The following is a 19,193-nucleotide window of genomic DNA, read 5'->3' as shown; positions in this document are numbered from 1 at the left end:
ATTATTGGCTTGACAAAGGACTGCCGAAATAAAAACCTAATCTAGAGGTTTTATAGCCATACCTGACGGTGTACTTGCTAAATATTTTTTGTATATTTATGAGAATAAGAATATGTTAAAATGATACTCACTTAGTGAGTTGGATCCACTTTTTGAAAGGCAGTAAAAGAGCCAAGAGTTTCAATTGCACACCCTCCCATCCCCCGTAGGCACTGTACATCCACTTACCTTCAAGCATCTCCAGAATGTGAACGGTATCGCCAACCTGCAAGGATAGTTCCACATCCTGGACAGCGTCGTAATTATAGATTGCTAGGGGGGAAAAGAAAGAAACCGAGAGTGAACAAATGAGGCTGGACAGAAGGAGGATGAAAAGGAAGGACTGTTTTGGCGAAGGAGGTAGAATCATAGGGTTGCAAGGGGCCATTCAGGCCGTCTAGTACAACCCCCTGCTCAGTGTTGGATCAGCCAAGAGGATTCCAGACAAATGTTAGTCCAGCTGCTGCTTAAAGACTGCCAGTTGCGGGAAGCTCACCACCTCCCTAGGCAGCTGATTCTACCATTGCACAACTCTTACTGTAAAAAAAATAATAACCCTAATATCTAGTTGGAACCTTTCTCCCCATAATTTATACCCATCATTATGAGTCCTATTCTCTGCTGCCAACAGGAACAGCTCCCTGCCCTCCTTTAAGTGACAGTCCTTCTAATACTTAAAGAGAGCAATCATGTACCCCCTCAATCTCCTCTTCTCCAGACTAAACATTGCCAGGTCCCTCAGCCTTTCCTCACAGGGCTTGGCTTCCAGGCCCGTGATCACCCTCACTGCTCTCCTCTGTACCAGCTCCATTCTGTCCACATCCTTTTTGAAGTTTCTCTGATTTTCTTTCTACAGTTTTTTTTTAAAATAGTGAGTTAGACTGTGGAAAGGATTGGCTATACCTTTGCTCCCATTCAATCTATAACATGACTTAATTTGAAGACATTGCCTTCCAATTATTTATTTATTCAATGGGAATTTATTCATGGACATTATTTATTCATTCAATTTAGAGGGTGCTCAAAACGTACAATAGGCAGTTGTAAAGATGGGAAGCAGGAGATGGATTCAGTTATGAAGCTTAGAGAGTAAACCTGCATAGTTACTAGCCTATCTCTGCATAGTTACTAGCCTATCTCTGCATAGTTACTAGCCTACCTTCATGCTTTTCTTCTGAGCTCATCAGAGAAGGGAAAGGATAATTTCCATTTCTGCCAGAGACTCAGTATTGATAGCATAGGCGTAGCTGTAATGGGGACATCCAGGGACAACCGCTCCAGGCAGCCCTTGCCCCTGTGGGGGGGGGCAGAAAATCATCTCCCACACTTCTGCCAGCCAGGTGTGGTGTGGAGTAGAGCCAGGTGCTGCCCAGGCAGGCCTCAGCCAACTCGGCTGCTGCCTGAGGGTAGGTCGAAGCAAACCAGAGAGGGCCTTCATTTTTCTCTCCCCGCAGGTGGCCAAGGTAAGTGGGGCGCAGGGGTGGGGCACAGTGGGTGGCGTGGGGGCCCATAGGGATGTGGAAAACTGGGAGTCCATCCTGGGCTCCATTTTCCCTAGCTACGTCACTGATTGATAGTGTTGCCAAATCTGGGTTGGGAACTACCTGGAGGCTTTGGAGGTAGAGCCTGGGGAGGTGCTTTTGGGGAAGCAGATGGACCTCAGCAGGATATAATGTTATAAACTCCACCCTCCACATCAGCTATTTTCTCCAGGGGAACTGAGCTTGATTATCTGGAGATTGACTGTAAATAGGAAATCTCCTGGTGCCACCTGGAGGTTGGCTACCCTAAGTATTGAAGTGGTCAATGTGCCCTGGACGTATCACTTTAGGTCGCAGATAGGAGTTCATAAGATTGAATATTTAAACATTGCTATCCTTCTTTCCCCAAAGACACACTTCCAGTCCCATCCAAGGGCCAGGTGGCCGGCTAACTGTAAATTTCTTAAAAGCTTCAGAATAAAAGTGGCAATCCAATATATAAAACCACAACAATTGTATATAATTAACTGCCACTGCCAAAGAAATAGAGACCAAATGTTAAAAACCAGAGAAGGGGGATTTAAAGATGTATAAAATAAAACAACTACAACTACCACAACTAAAACCTAGAGGGCATTTTAAAAACCAAAACCACTATATCAACTAAAAGTTTACATACAGAAAATATTTTTTTGTCTGATTTTGTCACTTTTTGGAAAATCACTGCAAGACCAACCGGTATCCCTGAAGAAGCCTCTTGGTGAAATATGTAGGGAATTTTGAGTATTTTAACTGAGTACTAAACTATATTTTTCCTTTGTTTGCATCATCAGCCTTGGCCTAATTTTTTTCCTCCTGTGACTGGTGTGGCCATTTCTTCTACAGAAACTTAGGACACACTGTACTAGCCAAATACCTGTCAGGAGGGTGTTCCATAATTAAATATTCCTCCACAGAAAGTATTATTTATTTCTCTCCAGAGTCCTGCTTAAGGTGGCTTATAACGCAAATAATAAATTATCAATTTTTAAAAACCCATGCAGATAGTAAACTATACTCAGTCTCAGATAAAGATGTTAGTATGATCAGTTGAGGTGCAACGATCAAGAAAACTGTCTGATTCCACATCAGAATATAGCCCTGAATGAATACGAGAATTATCATTCATTTTTACGTGCCGCCTTTGTCAAAACCATTATTTTGTGCATTACTGAACATGGTACTTTGATACAAGAGCATTTACAGTTCACTGAAAGTCTATTATCAAAGTATTGTCAAAGGCTTTCACAGTCGGATTCAACTGGTTGTTGTGGGTTTTCTGGGCTGTGTGGCCGTAGTCTGGTAGATCTTGTTCCTAACGTTTCGCCTGCATCTGTGGCTGGCATCTTCAGAGGTGTATCACAGAGAGAAGTCTGTTATACACTGTTACACACTGGACACAGTGTGTAACAGACTTCTCTCTATGATACACCTCTGAAGATGCCAGCCACAGATGCAGACAAAACTTTAGGAACAAGATCTACCAGATCACGGTCACACAGTCCGGAAAACCCACAACAACCAGTCTATTATCAAACTTTCAAATGGACTGGGGAAGCAGGGCTAGGTAGGCACTAGGACCCAGCTGGAACATTCTACAACAAAGAAGGTCCAGCATGTTGAGTTCTGCGGTCGAGGAATATACAATCTACTAACATTTTTTCTGAGACAGAGTATAGCATCTCAGGGAGATTTTCCTAGATTTCTATGAACAGGGCATTTTGTGGTGGAATTAGTTACTACAGTTACTTGCAGAGCTGCATTTCCATCTCTAAGGCCCTTTCCGCACGGAGGCGGAAGGGCTTGGGTCGGCGTTTCTGACGCCGACCCAACGACGCTGGGACAGTCCGCATGGACGGTCCCAGAAAGAACCGGGAAGATGGTGCTGCTGGGCGCCGTCGCCCGGTCGACTCACCGGCTCTCCGGCCCTCCGGCGTGTCGCCGGGGCCTGGGGCCTCCCCTGCCCTGCGCGCCTGCTTCCGTGTCGCAGAGCAGGGGGGCGTGTCCCCAGGCCCCGTCGATGCGCCGGAGGGCCGGAGAGCAGGTGAGTGAAGGCAAGGAGTGGGGGGGGGAAGCACTGGGAAGCCGCTGCCGTTCACACGGCAGCGGCTTCCAGCTGGCGTTTTCAGAAAAGTGCGCTTCCCAGCGCACTCTGAAAACGCCGGCTCGGCGCCGGGGCTGCGAAGCAGCTGCGCCCCCTGTGCGAATGGCGGCCTGGGGACAGCGTTTTTGCCATCCCCAGGCCGCCATATTCCGCCCATGCAGAAACGGCCTGAGTTACATTTACAAGATGGAGAGGATTCTAACTGATATGAAGCCGTTAGACTCTTCTTAGCGTTATATGAATCACAATAGATCAAATATTGGGAGATCCATTCATATCAGCTTCAAATTGGAGCAGGGAGGCTCCAGTCACGAATCTCCCAGCATCTTCTCAGTTCTAATACTGGGAACCAGTTTCCTATTTTTTATGTAAAGGGAAGTTTGCGTTTATCCATTCTCTAAGCCTTCCCTTGCAATCCTCAAATAAGGTTTCAACAAGAACACCTCAGTTCCCCCTTTAAATATTGATAATTTGATGACATTTGAAATTGAAATTAAATTGAAATTAAATTTGAAATTGATGATAATATTGTCCCACCCTACAAGATGAGCAATAACCAAGGAAGCGCCTTTAAAAGAAAGGATGCTCTGTTAATGGATAGTCGACAATAACAAGAAAGAAATTTGCAAAGCCGAACAAAATACCCAGTACTGCTCATAGGATATGTATTTTAAAAAATGGCTCTTCGGAAGTTGCAAGCCTGTTAAGAATCAAACCAGGAAATTCATTATATCCACATATATTGTGGTGTATTGCTTCCTGGCTTACAGCCAATACAAACACAATGACTGTGGTTTGCCCAGAAACAATATACTCCAAACTTCTTTTTAAACAGCAAGACAAGAAATACATATAAGTAGACAGCTTGGAGATGGGTTTATGGCCATTCTGAAAAACGGCCACTGTGTAAATGGCTAGTTGTGCAAATTCCCCGCTCCTTAAGGAGCATTGAAAAATATCAAACTAACAATGCAATTCTAAACAGAAGACAATTATAGATCAGAAAATGTTCCATTCGCATCACTGAAGACTGTAATGTGGACCATACCAGGGTATCGCCCCCAGTGAGCAGCCATACAACTGCATGCTCCTATATCTCCAGGGAATGTGCACAGATGCAAACTATATCATGGAGGGTTAGGACAACACTACAATGGTTGCACTATGTGAGGACAAATATATATTAAAGTGTTCAGGATCCCAAGAACCCCTGATTTGGTTTTTAAGGGTGAAAAGCAAGTTACCAAGTCTTAAGACAATAAAACAGGCAGCACAAACAGTGTCTGCTGAGTGTTCTGAAACCAGCAAGGACAGACATGGATTACCAGTAGACTGGGAGCATGACTTCAGGACTGTGCACAATTGTTAAAATTAATGCACTTTTTTTTTTTAAAAAAAAAAGAGGAACTCTTAACTCTTATACCTGGTGAGGGTTACATTTAGAGTATATCAGAAAAAAAATATCCCGATTTGTAAGAATCCATGCCCATATTTCTGTGAGAGTCACTGTTCTGAAGGAGCAGTGACTCCTACAGAGATGCAGCAGACAGCTTCCTCTGAAGGTGATCACTGGTCAAGAATATATGCTGACTCAAAGAGGATCCCTTGGCTCAATGTCCTAATAGTTTTAAGTCACTGGTGTTTTGCTCAGCACGCAAGGTTTCCAAAGTTTGCACATTTTTCCCTACAAAAAGAGAAGACACAGAAAATTACCTCTCCACCTACCCTCTGGTTAACAAAAACTGTAAACACCAAGATTTCTATCAAAAGGTCTTTGGGCTAATATGAGTGGGTTGAAACTGTCCCTCTGGGCTGCATGATAAAGAACAAAACAAGTTATTTTTATTTGATGTAGCACTTCCTAGTAGAAAACACAGTCAGAGACAACACATGGCTTTAATCAAGGCCCCATTTCTGCACAGCTAGCAAAACAAAATTCAATCTGAAGGCAGACTGGATTAAAAAAAGATATCCTCTGCAGAGAAGAAGCATATATTACAGAACTCTGGCCCTTTAAAAGCAAAGCACTGAGGCTAACTCCAGTTTGTGCTGCTGCTAGAATCTGGCTTCGTCTACCTTGCCATTACTGTAACGATCAGATTCCAGAAATCCCAATTGCTGTTTGAAATAAACAGGTTTCTAGTCCTCGAGATACGGAGATGAGCATAAGTGGACAATGCAGTATTCTCAGCAAGTTGGACAACTCAGGCTTATTTAACCAATAAAGAAACTAGGAACACTTTAGTCTTAACACTGTCTAAAAGGTAAAGTTTACTAGGTTATGGGTAAGGTGCAGAGAAATCCACCTTCTTGTCCTGATTCGGAGGCAGAAGAAGAGGGCAACACAGAGAAAAACAATAGCAGCAAACACACAGTTGGGAAAAGAAGAGTTTTAATCTGTTACACCCTAAGTGTTTCACCTGTGCATCTACAGGTAGATTTAAAACAATTTTAAAATATTATTGTTTGAAAATAGTTCAAATATGTGGTTCTTATCATGCTTTTAAATTATTTTTCATGACAATATATTTATTCTTGGTTATATTTTTATTCTTACAGATCCCCTGAAGAAATACAGGCAAAATATCCAGAGGCAGCAAAATAAATCTATTCTTTTTCACACTGCACTTTTTTTGTTTGTTGTTTGTACTTTTGCTGATTAGGCAGAGGCACTGACTGATCAGAACACTGACTGATCAAGAGACACAACTGTCAGCCTCCTCCAAAGGTAAACCATTCTATATCAGTAATGTGTATAATACAATTAGAAAAGGTATATAGATGAGCAGATTTATTTATGCCATATTTATCCCGCCTTTCTTCCACCATGAAACTCAAAGGTATTTTATAGAAATCCCAAAGAGATTTCCTACGCAGGTCCAGTCCTTCCTAGATTTAACAGACTTCACTGTATCACAATCCCACCAACTACAATCTGAGATCCTGAGAATGATCTACCCATCTTCTCTGAAGGCATCAGCAAGACCAACGGTCCAGGAGTAGAATGTACTGTGCAGTTTGTGGACATAAAAACCAGCCATGCCCATGAAAAGGTGCATGATCTGGACCAGAGTTGGGGAAGTGGTAATTAATTATTTCTCTTAATGCTGTTTGTTTCCTTTTTTGTCCAAGGACGAGTGGGAGCCAGTACATGTAGTTTGACCTCACTTTCTTGCAGCACACTAGAAAATAAACTTGGAATTACAGGGTTACAAAACAAGCTATAGCCTCTAAGATGGAAGGCTAAGAATCTTTAAATAGCTCCCTTGAAATCCTTTGTGGTATGGAGAAGGAAGGAAGGAAGGAAGGAAGGAAGGAAGGAAGGAAGGAAGGAAGGAAGGAAGGAAGGAAGGAAGGAAGGAAGGAAGGAAGGAAGGAAGGAGGGAGGGAGGGAGGGAGGGAGGGAAGGAAGGAAGGAAGGAAGGAAGGAAGGAAGGAAGGAAGGAAGGAAGGAAGGAAGGAAGGAAGGAAGGAAGGAAGGAAGGAAGGAAGGAAGGAAGGAAGGAAGGAAGGAAGACTTGGATTTGATAGAGGAAGGCTTTACAGTCCTAAAGGCAACGTCTGCAAACAAAAGAAACACAGTTTTGACGCAATTCACGAGGTCAGGACCTGAAGTAGCTACTTTCCTTTGATTGACTCACCCAAGAACAGAGACTCAGTGTATAGAAAACTCTTTTACCCAGCTGTTCTGTACAAGTTTACAAAAGATAAATTGCTGAAATTTTTCCTGGGAGCCTTTCTACTTTCACCCAGTGCAGTTTATTCCTTCGTAGACAGCTCAGCACAAGCCAGTGTCTAGAAACTAAAGCTTCTTGGAGAGATAGGATGTGTGTGTAGATCAGTTTTCTTTTGAAACAACAACGAAAGAGATTTATATATTTAAGAATACATTGCACTTTATCCCAGGAAATGGCAACTTCAGCAGACGGACTCTATGGCACCACATTCCTTCTGAGATATCTTCCTTTGCCAAACTCTGCTGTCTGCAGCTCCTCCCCCAAATCAACAGGAATTTCCCAACTAACATGGAGTTGGCAATCTTAAGAAAAGGCCAAGCTGAGAGCAAGTAGCATTCCTCAGTCACCTAGCAAGTGGTCAGGATTTGAACCAGGGACCTCTTGGATCATAAGCCTCTAACCTCCACCAGCTCCCTCAATGCCACCATCACCACATAATAAAACTACATACTATTCAGCACTTTAGAGAAAGCAAAGCATTTCACGGACAGCATACTATTGTAGGTTTACAGTTCTGTCGAGGAGGAGGAGGAAGCAAAGTCTGGATTTATACCATGCTTTTCTCAACCGTAAGGAATTTCAAAGCAGCTTACAAACTCCTTTCCTTCCTCTTCCCACAGCAGACATCTTGCAAATGAGGTGGGGCTGAGAGAGTTCTGATAAAACTATGATTAGCCAAAGTTCATCCAGTAGGCTTCATATGCAAGAGTGGGGAAGCAAACCTGGTTCACAAGACAAGAGTCCACTGCTCATATGGAGGAGTGGCGAATCAAACCTGGTTCTCCAAATTAGACTTGACATGCTCTTAAGCACTACACCACGTTAGGGCAATAACACCATTTCAGCATTACAGATTTGGGTAGGAGGTCTGAGATGGAAATAGAGAATGCCTTGACTAAGGCAAAGTAAGGGGCAAGATTCAAATAGAGTGGTGCTTCCCAATTTGTAACTCTAAGGCCCCTTCAGCACATGCAAAATAATGCATTTTCAAACCACTTTCACAATTGTTTGCAAGTGGATCTTGCTATCCCGCACAGTTTCAAAGAGCACTGAAAGGAGCTTGAAAGTGCATTAATCTGCATGTGCGGAATGAGCCTTAGTCATTAAGCAGCAGTGGAGTGGCAGATCTTACCAAGTTGATCAAGATATTCCTATGTTGATGAAAAGGAGATCCACCTTTGCAAATTGTGCAACTCTTGCTGTCATCTTCTTCACAAACAAATATATTTTGAATTGCAAGATTTCAAATTTATTAGCCGCTTTGCCAGGATTTCAGGCATAGGAAAAACATCCCAGGGCATAACCTTCTGGGATCAAGATGGTAACTAGGCAACAAAATGCCTATTAGGCTTGGGCAATACCAAAAATATTCGGTAAAATTCGGATTTGGCTTTATTCGGGTGTAAAATTATCTGTGTACCCAAATAAGCTGAATTTCATATTCGGTATGCCCGAATATGTTTTCTGTCTCTAAGCATTGTTTCAAGGGATTTTTCACTCCCTTGAAACAATGCTAAAAAACAGAAAATGGCAAACTAGAAATCCCCACCCTTCCCCCGGCAAGCGCCTGCAAGAGGCGATCCTTTAAAGGGATTCCCGCTTGCAGGTGCTAGCCGGGGGAAGCAGAGGGAGGTGAAACCTGTAGTTTGCTGTTTCTGACTCTTTAAGCATTCTTTCAAGGATTGTTCACTCCCTCGAAAGAATGCTTAAAGGAGGAAAACGGCAAACTAAAGATTCCACCACCACCCCTCCCCCCAGCAAACACCTACAAGCAGAGATATTCTGTTGTAGTTTAATAAATTAGATTTATATTTTGAGCTTATTAGAATGTAGACTTTGAACCTTGACCTTGGGGACTCCAGGGGTTACAGAAGTGTGATGGGAAAGTTAAAGGCTGAAAGGGGAAAGGGGAATGGGTGGGCACAAAGGCACATTCAGATATGTTGCAGCATACACTAGAGATCAGACCGTCCTCCTCAAATAGGCACACAATGACAGAGGTACAATCCTGGCAGGAGCACTTCAACAGAGGAAGGCGGGCCAAATCATGCTCCCCTGAGGAGGAAATGAGAGTGTGCTGCTAGCCCTATTCACACGTTTCAATAAATGCAAATATGAGTCTGTGCACAGTGAAAACTTGATTCTTCTTTATAAGCACATCAAGTAATTCTCATGTTACAGTCAAGGCAAGTGCGATTTAAACTGCACATTTATTCAGGGACCACCCCCCAGTTTCATCTGTAAAGTGAACACAAGCTGGTTTTCTTAAAATACAGGTGTATGCACATATGTGCAGGTTAAATGTATGATCGCTGTAACACCTGATCAGGCTACCACAAGTAGAGGGCCAGAACACCCTTGTTTCCCCACCAGCATCACCACTACCGCCAATATGCTCATTGCTCCTTGCCTTAATGCTTAGCTAGTTCAGAGGGGGAAACAAAGTAACCAAACAACCAAAGTAACAAGGGAGCGTGTGCACGATTTCACAGATCTGAACCCTTGTGATTCATAATCTCTTTTATTCATCTGCTGAGGGGTGATCTGGCTCCTGAAAGCATAAGTTACACCACAAAGTTCTTGGTGATTTCAGCTGCAGCTGTCAATGCTGGAATTCATTCAAATGGTCGAAGGGAAGAAGGTAAATTTAACGTGCAAGGTTCAAGAAGATTGTATTTAAGGCCACTCCAAGATCCTTTGGAATTTTCTAACATGGAAGGTCAAAGGGACAAACAGAGCAGCTGGCCAGCTGTAAAGTTTTATTACTTACAGAAACCATTGGAATTTGATAGCTGAGTATGAGATAAAGGCAAAATTGATCAAGATTCAGGGCATAGGGAGATTCTTTAGAAGGGTCATGGAGGAGTGTCAGATCCCTCTGGCCAGGTATGCTGCTTTTTTATGTCTAAACTAAAGATATGTCAAGGTACAAGCTGCTGGAAGTCATGATAACCTCAGAAGCTGATGGAAACCATGACTTGGAGCCTGGTATTTTATTCTTAGATGTGTGGTAGACTGATCTAGCTGTTCAGTGATGAGAGAAAAGCACTCTGCATATACCCATAGGCAATATTGACATCCAGTTATACAAACTTAACTTCTCATTCTCATAGGCAATATTGACATCAAGTTATACAAGCTTAACTTCTCATTCTGGACAGAAAAACGTTCCTTTTTTCAGACTTTCTGGAAATTTGACCACATAAAAGATAGGTTAGTTTACATAGGCAAATGCACTCCACTAATTTCTCCAGCCTCTCCTCCTTTTTCGGGATTATATTCGTCTCTCCATTTGGGCAAGTATTAACCTTGCCGATGTTGCAGGATTAAGCACAAATTTATAGACTCCTCAAGAGATTATGGTGACTCGTTCCTTATACCCTGAGAGATCACTTTAGCAATCACATTCTAGTATTCTGCCACTCGTGGCATTTCCACCATATGTACAACATGTGCCTTAACATCACTCTAAACCCAACAATCCTTTTGCCCCTGGATACATTTTGTCAATTTAAGAGGTGACAGGTGCCACTGGAATAGTATTTTTAATCAAATTTTATTTGGCAGAGAAGCTTACAGAAAATGTTAAACCACTTCTTAACATGGATGTCCAAATCTCTGAATTTACTTTCAGATCTTTCGGCCAAAGTTTCACAAATGTTTTCTGCCATTAACTGTCAATATCCAACAGATAATTGGATCTATCTTAAGAGAATATATTCCTTTGGCCATCTAATGCTGATTTTTCAAAACCTGTCAGTCGGGTTCTTATTTTCTCTTTACTTAATAGTGTGTGTTGGAAGGTGTCCTAAATATTTTTATCCAGTATCCTGTTTCACGCACTCTGGAGGGCCAACAACAGGGCACAGAAGCCAAGATTTTCTTCTGCTGTTGCCTCCTGACATTGGTATTCAGTAGTTTACTGTCTCTGAATGCAGAAGTTCCTCTCAGCACTCATGTCTAGTAGCAATAATAGACCCTGCCCGCCACAGCTCTGTCTAATCCCCTGGCAAGAAGGAGGAGGAGGAGTAGTTTAGATTTATACCCTGCCTTTCTCTTCTGGGAGAAGTCTCGAGGCATAAAAACTCCTTTCCCTTTCCTCTCCCCACAACAGACCCCTTTGAGGTAGGTGGGGCTGAGGGAGTTCTGAGAGAACGTTGACTAGGCCAAAGTCACCCAGCAGGCTTCATGTGTAGGAGGAGGGAAACAAATCCAGTTCACCCGATAAAAGTCTGCCACTCATGCAGAAGATCAGAGTCCCCCTCCTCTTAATCACTACACAACGCTGGCTATATCTCTCTCTACCTCATGCAGCCTCTTGTCTTGTTTAGCATTAGCTGCATTTCCAGGATGGTCAGATTAGCAAACTACAGTTAGTTCTCACCTTCCAAATGAGAATCCAAAACACACTTTAAACCATGGTTTCCAATTCTGGCTTGGAAAGCAAGCACTAGCCATAGTATACTTATTTGGATGTCATAATAAGCTATGGTTAGCACTGTACAGAATATTGAACGAGAAACTGTCTATGAAAGGGAACAGGAAGGACACACTGTAGTCTAGCAACTTGCCTTTGATTCTCCATACTGTGGCTTGGAGATGCATCTCAGTTGAACTACTGTCCGAGCCATTGTATGTAGCCTCATACCATTCTCTATTGATTTGAGATCAAAAAGGAATGACTTTGCTTCATATGGAATTTTGTAATTCGCTAGAAGAGACCACAGAGAAGGCTAATGAAGTTTTCCCATATATTTACAAGGCAGTTGTATTCCTAGTGAACCAGAGCATGTATAAAAAGCCAAAGGTCAACTAATACGTCCCTTTTACAAGGCACGTTCAAAGCACTTCACATACACTATCTCAGTAGTCCCTCAGCAGCCTAGCAAGATAAGTCAATGCTCTTTAATTGGAATGGTGGAAAAGAAATGCTATATAATAATACAGAAACAATTACACTTGCCCAGAAAAACTGATTGATGAGACCACGGCAAAAGTCACTGAGATATACCAAAATTGAATACAATTTTGTATTCCCTCCCCTCCCTTGCATGCCACTCCTAGGAGTAACCATGACATGGGCTTCCAGTGAGGGGAAGGCATCAGGACTACACCCAAACTCCTGACAGAAAAAGCCAGCCAAGTTGAACCCTGTCAAATGTTAGGAGCTAAAGCCCCTTCCTGGGCCTCCCCAACTGAGGCATAGGACCTTCATCTTCATTGGATTCAGCTTCAGCTGACCCTGCTTCAACCGCTTCACCACAGCTCCCAGGTACATGGACAGAGTATCTGGGACAATGCCCAGCTGGCCATCCATCAACAGATATAGCTGGGTATCATCTTCATATTGATGACACCCCAGCCTGTAGCTCCAGACTAGTTGGACAAAGGGGCACGTATAAATGTTAAAAGCCACTGGGGAGAGAACTGCTCCCTGGAGGACTCAATATACCAAAAGATGTCATATTGAGACCCTATCCCCTTGCACTACTCTCTGCTCCCGATTTAAAAGGGGATTAGACAGTCTGACGGAGGACAGTACTTTTACTGGCAATGCTAGATCAGCCCTGATTTGAATAGCCCAGGTTTAGGTTTACCCAATCTCATCAAATTTCAAAAGCTAAACAAAGTCCATCCTGATTAGCATTTGAATGAGAGACCACAAAGGAAGTCCAAGGTTGCTACACAGTGGCAGGCAAAGGCAAAGCCACTCTGAAAGTCTCTTGCCCTGAAAACCATGATAAGTCACCCTAAGTCTGTTGACGACAAAAGGCAAGATATAAATCTAATAAAATAAATAAGTTGGCTACAACTTTACAGAACTTTACACACACATCGTGGTTGACCCAAGACCTTCTACTTGCAAAGCAGGTGCTCTGCCACTAAATTTGGGGCCCTTTAGGACGTTAGAACAGTGGAGGACAGCAGTGGGCCAGAAAGGGCTGAGGAGCTTGACAGAGGGCTTTTCTCAAAGCCACATCTTTTAAACAGTGTATTTTAAACAGGGGGTTTCTCTTTTTTTCTCCTTGTCCTAGGGCTGCTGATTGGTGGAAGCTGCTGAAGGGGCTGCTGATTGGTGGAAGCTGCTGAAGGGTGGGGCTTCTCACATTTGTAAATCTTTTCAGTTAGTGCTGAAGGGGTGGGGCTTCTCACATTTTTAAATCTTTTCAGTTAGTCTCTTGGAAACTGCAATGGCACTTGCGCCTAGCTGGGCGCCACAAGAGGTGTTTTACTAAATAAAAACATATTTTAAGGGATAGTAGAAGGTATAGAAACCTTAAGAGGGAGGCACTAATTAAAATTAGTATTTGAATATCTAAACAAAATTAGATATGAAGACAGGAAGCCAGCAGGGGGATGGGGGCTTTCCAGTGTTTTGCACTGAGTGTCGCATGTATGACTATCTGCCACTAGGGCAGAAGTCAGTGGAGTGTGCCCTATTCGCTGCAATGAGTTCCTGGCACTCAAAAGGAACATGTGCTGCTCTCTTGAAGCCAAGGTGGCAGACCTGGAGAAGCTGAGAGAGGCAGAGAGGGCAACAAACGAGGCTTTCGGGGACCTAGCAGCCAGGTCCCACTCCCAAGGTGACATCTCTTCAGATGTCATGGAGAATGAGAGTCTGGGGGACGGATGGTGCCAGTCTGAGGTGGTGGAAGATACTCCCTTAGATGGGACCCCTTCCTTAGCTGGTGATCAGATATTCTCTCGCACTGAGGATACCCCTTGGGGAGGTGGGGGGCTGCTTGTAGTGGGTGATTCGATCATTAGGAATATAGAGAGTTGGGTTTGTGAGAGGCGTGATGACCGCGATGGTGACTTGCCTGCCTAGTGCGAAAGGTTGGGCGGATGTCAGCCTGGTCTAGATAGGCTGTTAGACAGTGCTGGGGGTGGAGTCAGCAGTTGTGGTCCACATTGGTACCAATGACATTGGGAAATGTAGCCGGGAGGTTCTGGAAGCTAAATTTAGGCTGCTAGGAAAAGGCTAAAATCCAGGACCCCAAGGTGGCATTCTCGAAATGCTACCTGTTCCACGCCAAGCAGGGCGAGCTAGGCAAGCTGGAGATACAGGGTCTCAATGCGTGGATGAGAAGGTGGTGTAAGGCAGAGGGTTTCAGCTTTGTCAGGAACTGGGGAACCTTTTGGGATAAGGCAGGCCTGTACAAAAGGGACGGGCTTCATCTTAACCAAAGAGGAACCAGGCTGCTGGCGCCCAACGTTAAAAAAGTGGCAGAACAGCTTTTAAACTGATCCTTGGGGAAAGCCGACAGGAGCTGAGGTGACTTCGGTTCGGAATACAGAGTCCATGGGGATGCAGACACAGAGAGAGGTTTTTCTAAATCAACCACATACAAGCGAGGAGCATAGCAATGTGATAAGTGATAGTGTCTACAAAAGGCTAGAGGGCAAAACACATAAATCCCAGGTTAAGGACAGAGACAGAGTATACAAGTGTCTCTATGCTAATAGTAGAAGCATCTGACCTAAAATGGGGAGCTGGAGTACAGAGTTTTGAAGGAGGACATTGATATAGTGGGCATCACAGAGACATGGTGGAATGAGGAGAACCAGTGGGATGCTGTTATCCCAGGTTACAGGCTCTACAGGAAGGATAGGACAGGGCGATTGGGGGTGGGGTGGCCCTCTACATCAAAGAGAGCATAGTGTCACATAAAATAGACAATGCAGGGGAGCTGATTCCTCTACAGAAGCACTGTGGATATCAATACCAGGGTGAAGCAAAGTTTAACATTAGGAATATATTATCGCCCCTGACCAAAGTGCACAAGAGGATTCTGAGATGGAAAAAAACAAATTAGAGACACCAACAAAACCCAAAATGCCGCGGTACTGGGCCATTTTAACTATCCCCACATAAACTGGAAAAATGCATGTTCAGGTCATAGTAAGGAGAGAACATTCCTGGATATGCTAAATGACTGTGGCTTAGAGCAGATGGTTGTAGAACCAACCGGGGAGATGTGATCCTAGATCTAATTCTATGTGGGACCCAGGACCTGGTGCGGGAAGTCAGTGTTGTTGAGCCGATAGGGTACAGCTACCACAATGCTGTCAGATTCAGTATCTCTGCATGCTAACAAGTGACAACTACTAATGTAGGTACATTTGCCTTCAGAAAGGGAAATTTCTCAAAGATGAGGGGGATAGTGCGGAGGAAGCTGAAAGGAAAATCAAGAGAGTCAAAAAATGTCCAAGGTGCTTGGAGGTTATTTAAAACACAGTCTTAAAAGCTCAGCTGGAATGTGTTCCAAGAGGGTTAGGAAAGGCAGTCCCAAGCCAAAAAGAAAGCCACCATGGTTAACAAGGGAGGTTGAGGTAATTATTAGGAAAAAAAAGATGTCTTTTAGAAAATGGAAGTCCAACTTAACTGATGAAGAATACCAGAGAGAACACAAATGGTGGCAAAAGAGAAGCAAGTTAGCTGTAAGGGAGGCAAAAAAGGATTATGAGGAACGCATGGCTGCGAACATCAAGACTAGCAACAAACAGTTCTTCAAGTACATCAAAAGCAGGAAGCCAGCTAGGGAAGCGGTAGGTCCGTTAGACGATGAAGGAACAAAAGGTGTGCTAAAAGGTGACAGGGAGATTGCAGAGAAGCTGAATGAATTCTTTGCATCTGTCTTCACCCAAGAGGAGGTGAGGAAAATTCCTGCACCTGAACCAAGCTTCTTAGGAGGTGAATCCGAGGAACTAGCGCAGTTAGTGGTAGACAAGGAAGAAGTTCTGGCAGCCATTGATAAACTAAATGCTACCAAATCCCCTGGCCCAGATTGCATTCATCCAAGAGTTCTTAAAGAGCTCAAGCATGAAATTGCTGATGTTCTCACATTAATATGCAACTTATCCCTGAAATCAGGCTCCATCCCTGAAGACTGGAAGATGGCCAATGTCACACCAATCTTTAAGAAAGGGTCTAGGGGGACCCAGGAAATTACAGGCCAGTCAGTTTGACATCTGTTCCTGGTAAATTAGTAGAATCTATTATTAAAGATAAAATTATTAAACATGTAGAAAAGCAAGACCTGCTGAGGAAGAGTCAGCATGGCTTTTGTAGAGACAAGTTCTGTCTTACAAACTTACTAGAGTTCTTTGAGGGTGTAAACAGACATGTGGATAAGGGGGAACCAGTGGACATTGTCTACTTGGATTTCCAAAAGGCTTTTGACAAAGTTCCTCACCAGAGACTGTTGAGAAAACTCAGCAATGAAGGAATAAGAGGGGAAGTCCTATGGATTAAAAACTGGTTGAGGAACAGGAAACAAAGGGTGGGTATAAATGGGAAGTTCTCACAATGGAGAGATGTAGGGAGTGGTGTCCCCCAAGGATCCGTTTTGGGACCAGTGCTCTTTAACTTATTCATAAATGACCTGGAAGTAGGGGTGGGTAGTGTGGTGGCCAAGTTTGCAGATGATACCAAATTATGTAGGGTGGTGAGAACCACAAAGGATTGTGAAGAGCTCCAAGCGGACCTTGATAAATTAGGTGAGTGGGCTAAGAAATGGCAAATGCAGTTCAATGTAGCGAAATGTAAAGTGATGCACGTAGGGGCAAAAAATCCAAACTTCACATACACGCTACAGGGGTCAGTGCTATCAGTCACAGACCAGGAAAGGGATTTGGGCGTCTTAGTTGATAGTTCCATGGGAATGTCAACTCAATGCATGGCAGCGTGAAAAGGCAAACTCTATGCTGGGGATAATTAGGAAAGGAATTGAGAATAAAACTGCAAAGATTGTCATGCCCTTATATAAAGCCGTGGTGCGACCGCACTTGGAGTACTGTGTTCAGTTCTGGTCGCCACATCTCAAAAAGGATATCGAAGAGATAGAAAAAGTGCAGAGAAGGGCAACGAGGATGATTGAAGGATTGGAGCACCTTCCTTATGAGGAGAGGCTGCAGCGTTTGGGACTCTTTAGTTTGGAGAGGAGACGTCTGAGGGGGGATATGATTGAAGTCTATAAAATTATGCATGGGGTAGAAAATGTTGACAGAGAGAAATTTTTCTCTCTTTCTCACAATACTAGAACCAGGGGGCATTCATTGAAAATGCTGGGGGGGAAGAATTAGGACTAATAAAAGGAAACACTTCTTCACGCAACGTGTGATTGGTGTTTGGAATATGCTGCCACAGGAGGTGGTGATGGCCACTAACCTGGATAGCTTTAAAAAGGGCTTGGACAGATTTATGGAGGAGAAGTCAATCTATGGCTACCAATCTTGATCCTCCTTGATCTCAGATTGCTAATGCCTTAGCAGACCAGGTGCTCAGGAGCAGCAGCAGCAGAAGGCCATTGCTTTCACATCCTGCATGTGAGCTCCCAAAGGCACCTGGTGGGCCACTGCGAGTAGCAGAATGCTGGACTAGATGGACTCTGGTCTGATCCAGCAGGCTAGTTCTTATGTTCTTATGTTCTTATGTAGAACAATTCCCCAGTCTACTCCTTCTTTCAAAATCTCTTTATGGCACACAAACAACCTTTTCCCATGGCATATGCATTCTTTATGCCCATTCCCCACCCCATCTTACATGCTTTTGCCACAAATAATAAAAATGCACTGTTGCATGCTTTAAAAATCCAGAAGTTGGAACACTTAAGAAGGCATCAAGTGAACCCTTTTCTTTCTGTGTAGATGCAGAACAAAAATATCCTCATTAGCCAATAGCTTGCTTCAATGAATCCAAACCGAGGAATCTATCTAGTGAATCCCATAACCCCACTTGAATACAGCCACAATCCCCATTCCCATCCCAACCCTAAAATCTTCAAGAGAACTTTGATAAGAGTTCCTTTCTGAGCTACCCGGCCTGGCATTTTGGCTTGAACCCGTAATCTGACAGAGCCTGGTGTTCCTGGCAAACAAAGAGCTGCATTGACGGCCTGCCTACTGAACAGCTCAAGCCTCATTACATCTTTCAGGCAACAGAGCCACAAACTATTGTATGGAAGGGGAATTATGCGCTCTGAGCCGTGTATTTAGAGCTGGCATTTAGAATGCACTTGTAGAAAAGGGTTGCTATGTGGCTTCTTGCCAAACCCTAGCCAAAACAACAGTGACTTTATTGGGGGGAGGGAATAAATTGAACAAGGAGATGGTCCCTTCACTGGTACAAAGGCCCTTTGATCTTCTGCAGAGAGCATTTGGAAGCTACATGCCTAGACATTTAAGACAGAGAGCATGCTAAGGGTTATATCTCAGATATAAAAGGAAGAAAACAAACTTGCCACCCATAAGGTTTTTAAAAAATGTCCCCAGAATTTCGTCAACAAAGGTTCAAATGAAATCAGCAAAGGAACAGGTAACCAGACTGAAATGTAAATACTTTGGGCGTCTTTGCACCAATTGATTCTGCTTCAGCATAGCAAAGCTAGGAAGATCCTGCAGGCACCCATTCTTATGGTATGTACATTTGAGCTTTGTACAGAAATATTACAGATTCACTGTAATGCTTGCATTTCAGGACTCTTTTGGGCTCACTGCCCACAAGGATAATACTTCATACCTCTGACACAAAGCAGCTCTAGCTTACACAAGCTCCAGCCACGATCAAATTGCCAAAGGCCAACATTCACTCATTGTTGCTAGAGGGCTGTGTTTCAACTTGACCATCACACACTTGTCCACATTTAAGGATATATTCAGTTACAGCTTTGGAAGGGAACCAGAGGGCCCAGCATATAAATCTTGTGTGCACATGTAGGAATTGTGTAGGAACTTTGCAGTTCCATCCCCCATTTTGCAAAGGAGAGACCCTGGTTGTCATGGAGTATCCAT

At 43.5% G+C, this 19,193-nt stretch overlaps 1 protein-coding gene across 2 annotated transcripts in view; it reads right to left on the bottom strand.

The window, feature by feature from the left end:
* DOCK5 (dedicator of cytokinesis 5) overlaps positions 1-19,193 on the bottom strand; it is a 133,156-nt gene that overhangs the window by 95,980 nt on the left and 17,983 nt on the right. For both annotated transcript variants that reach the window (XM_048513582.1, XM_048513580.1), the window contains exon 2: positions 229-312. In XM_048513582.1, the coding sequence (XP_048369539.1) occupies positions 229-312 (84 nt within the window). The remainder of the gene's footprint in view (positions 1-228; positions 313-19,193) is intronic.

The sequence above is a fragment of the Sphaerodactylus townsendi genome, linkage group LG12 (genome assembly GCF_021028975.2).
Source record: "Sphaerodactylus townsendi isolate TG3544 linkage group LG12, MPM_Stown_v2.3, whole genome shotgun sequence".
NCBI classification, from domain to species: Eukaryota; Metazoa; Chordata; class Lepidosauria; order Squamata; family Sphaerodactylidae; genus Sphaerodactylus; species Sphaerodactylus townsendi.
The sequence above is the reverse complement of the archived record's forward strand: the minus strand, read 5'-3'. Positions and strand labels throughout refer to the sequence as shown.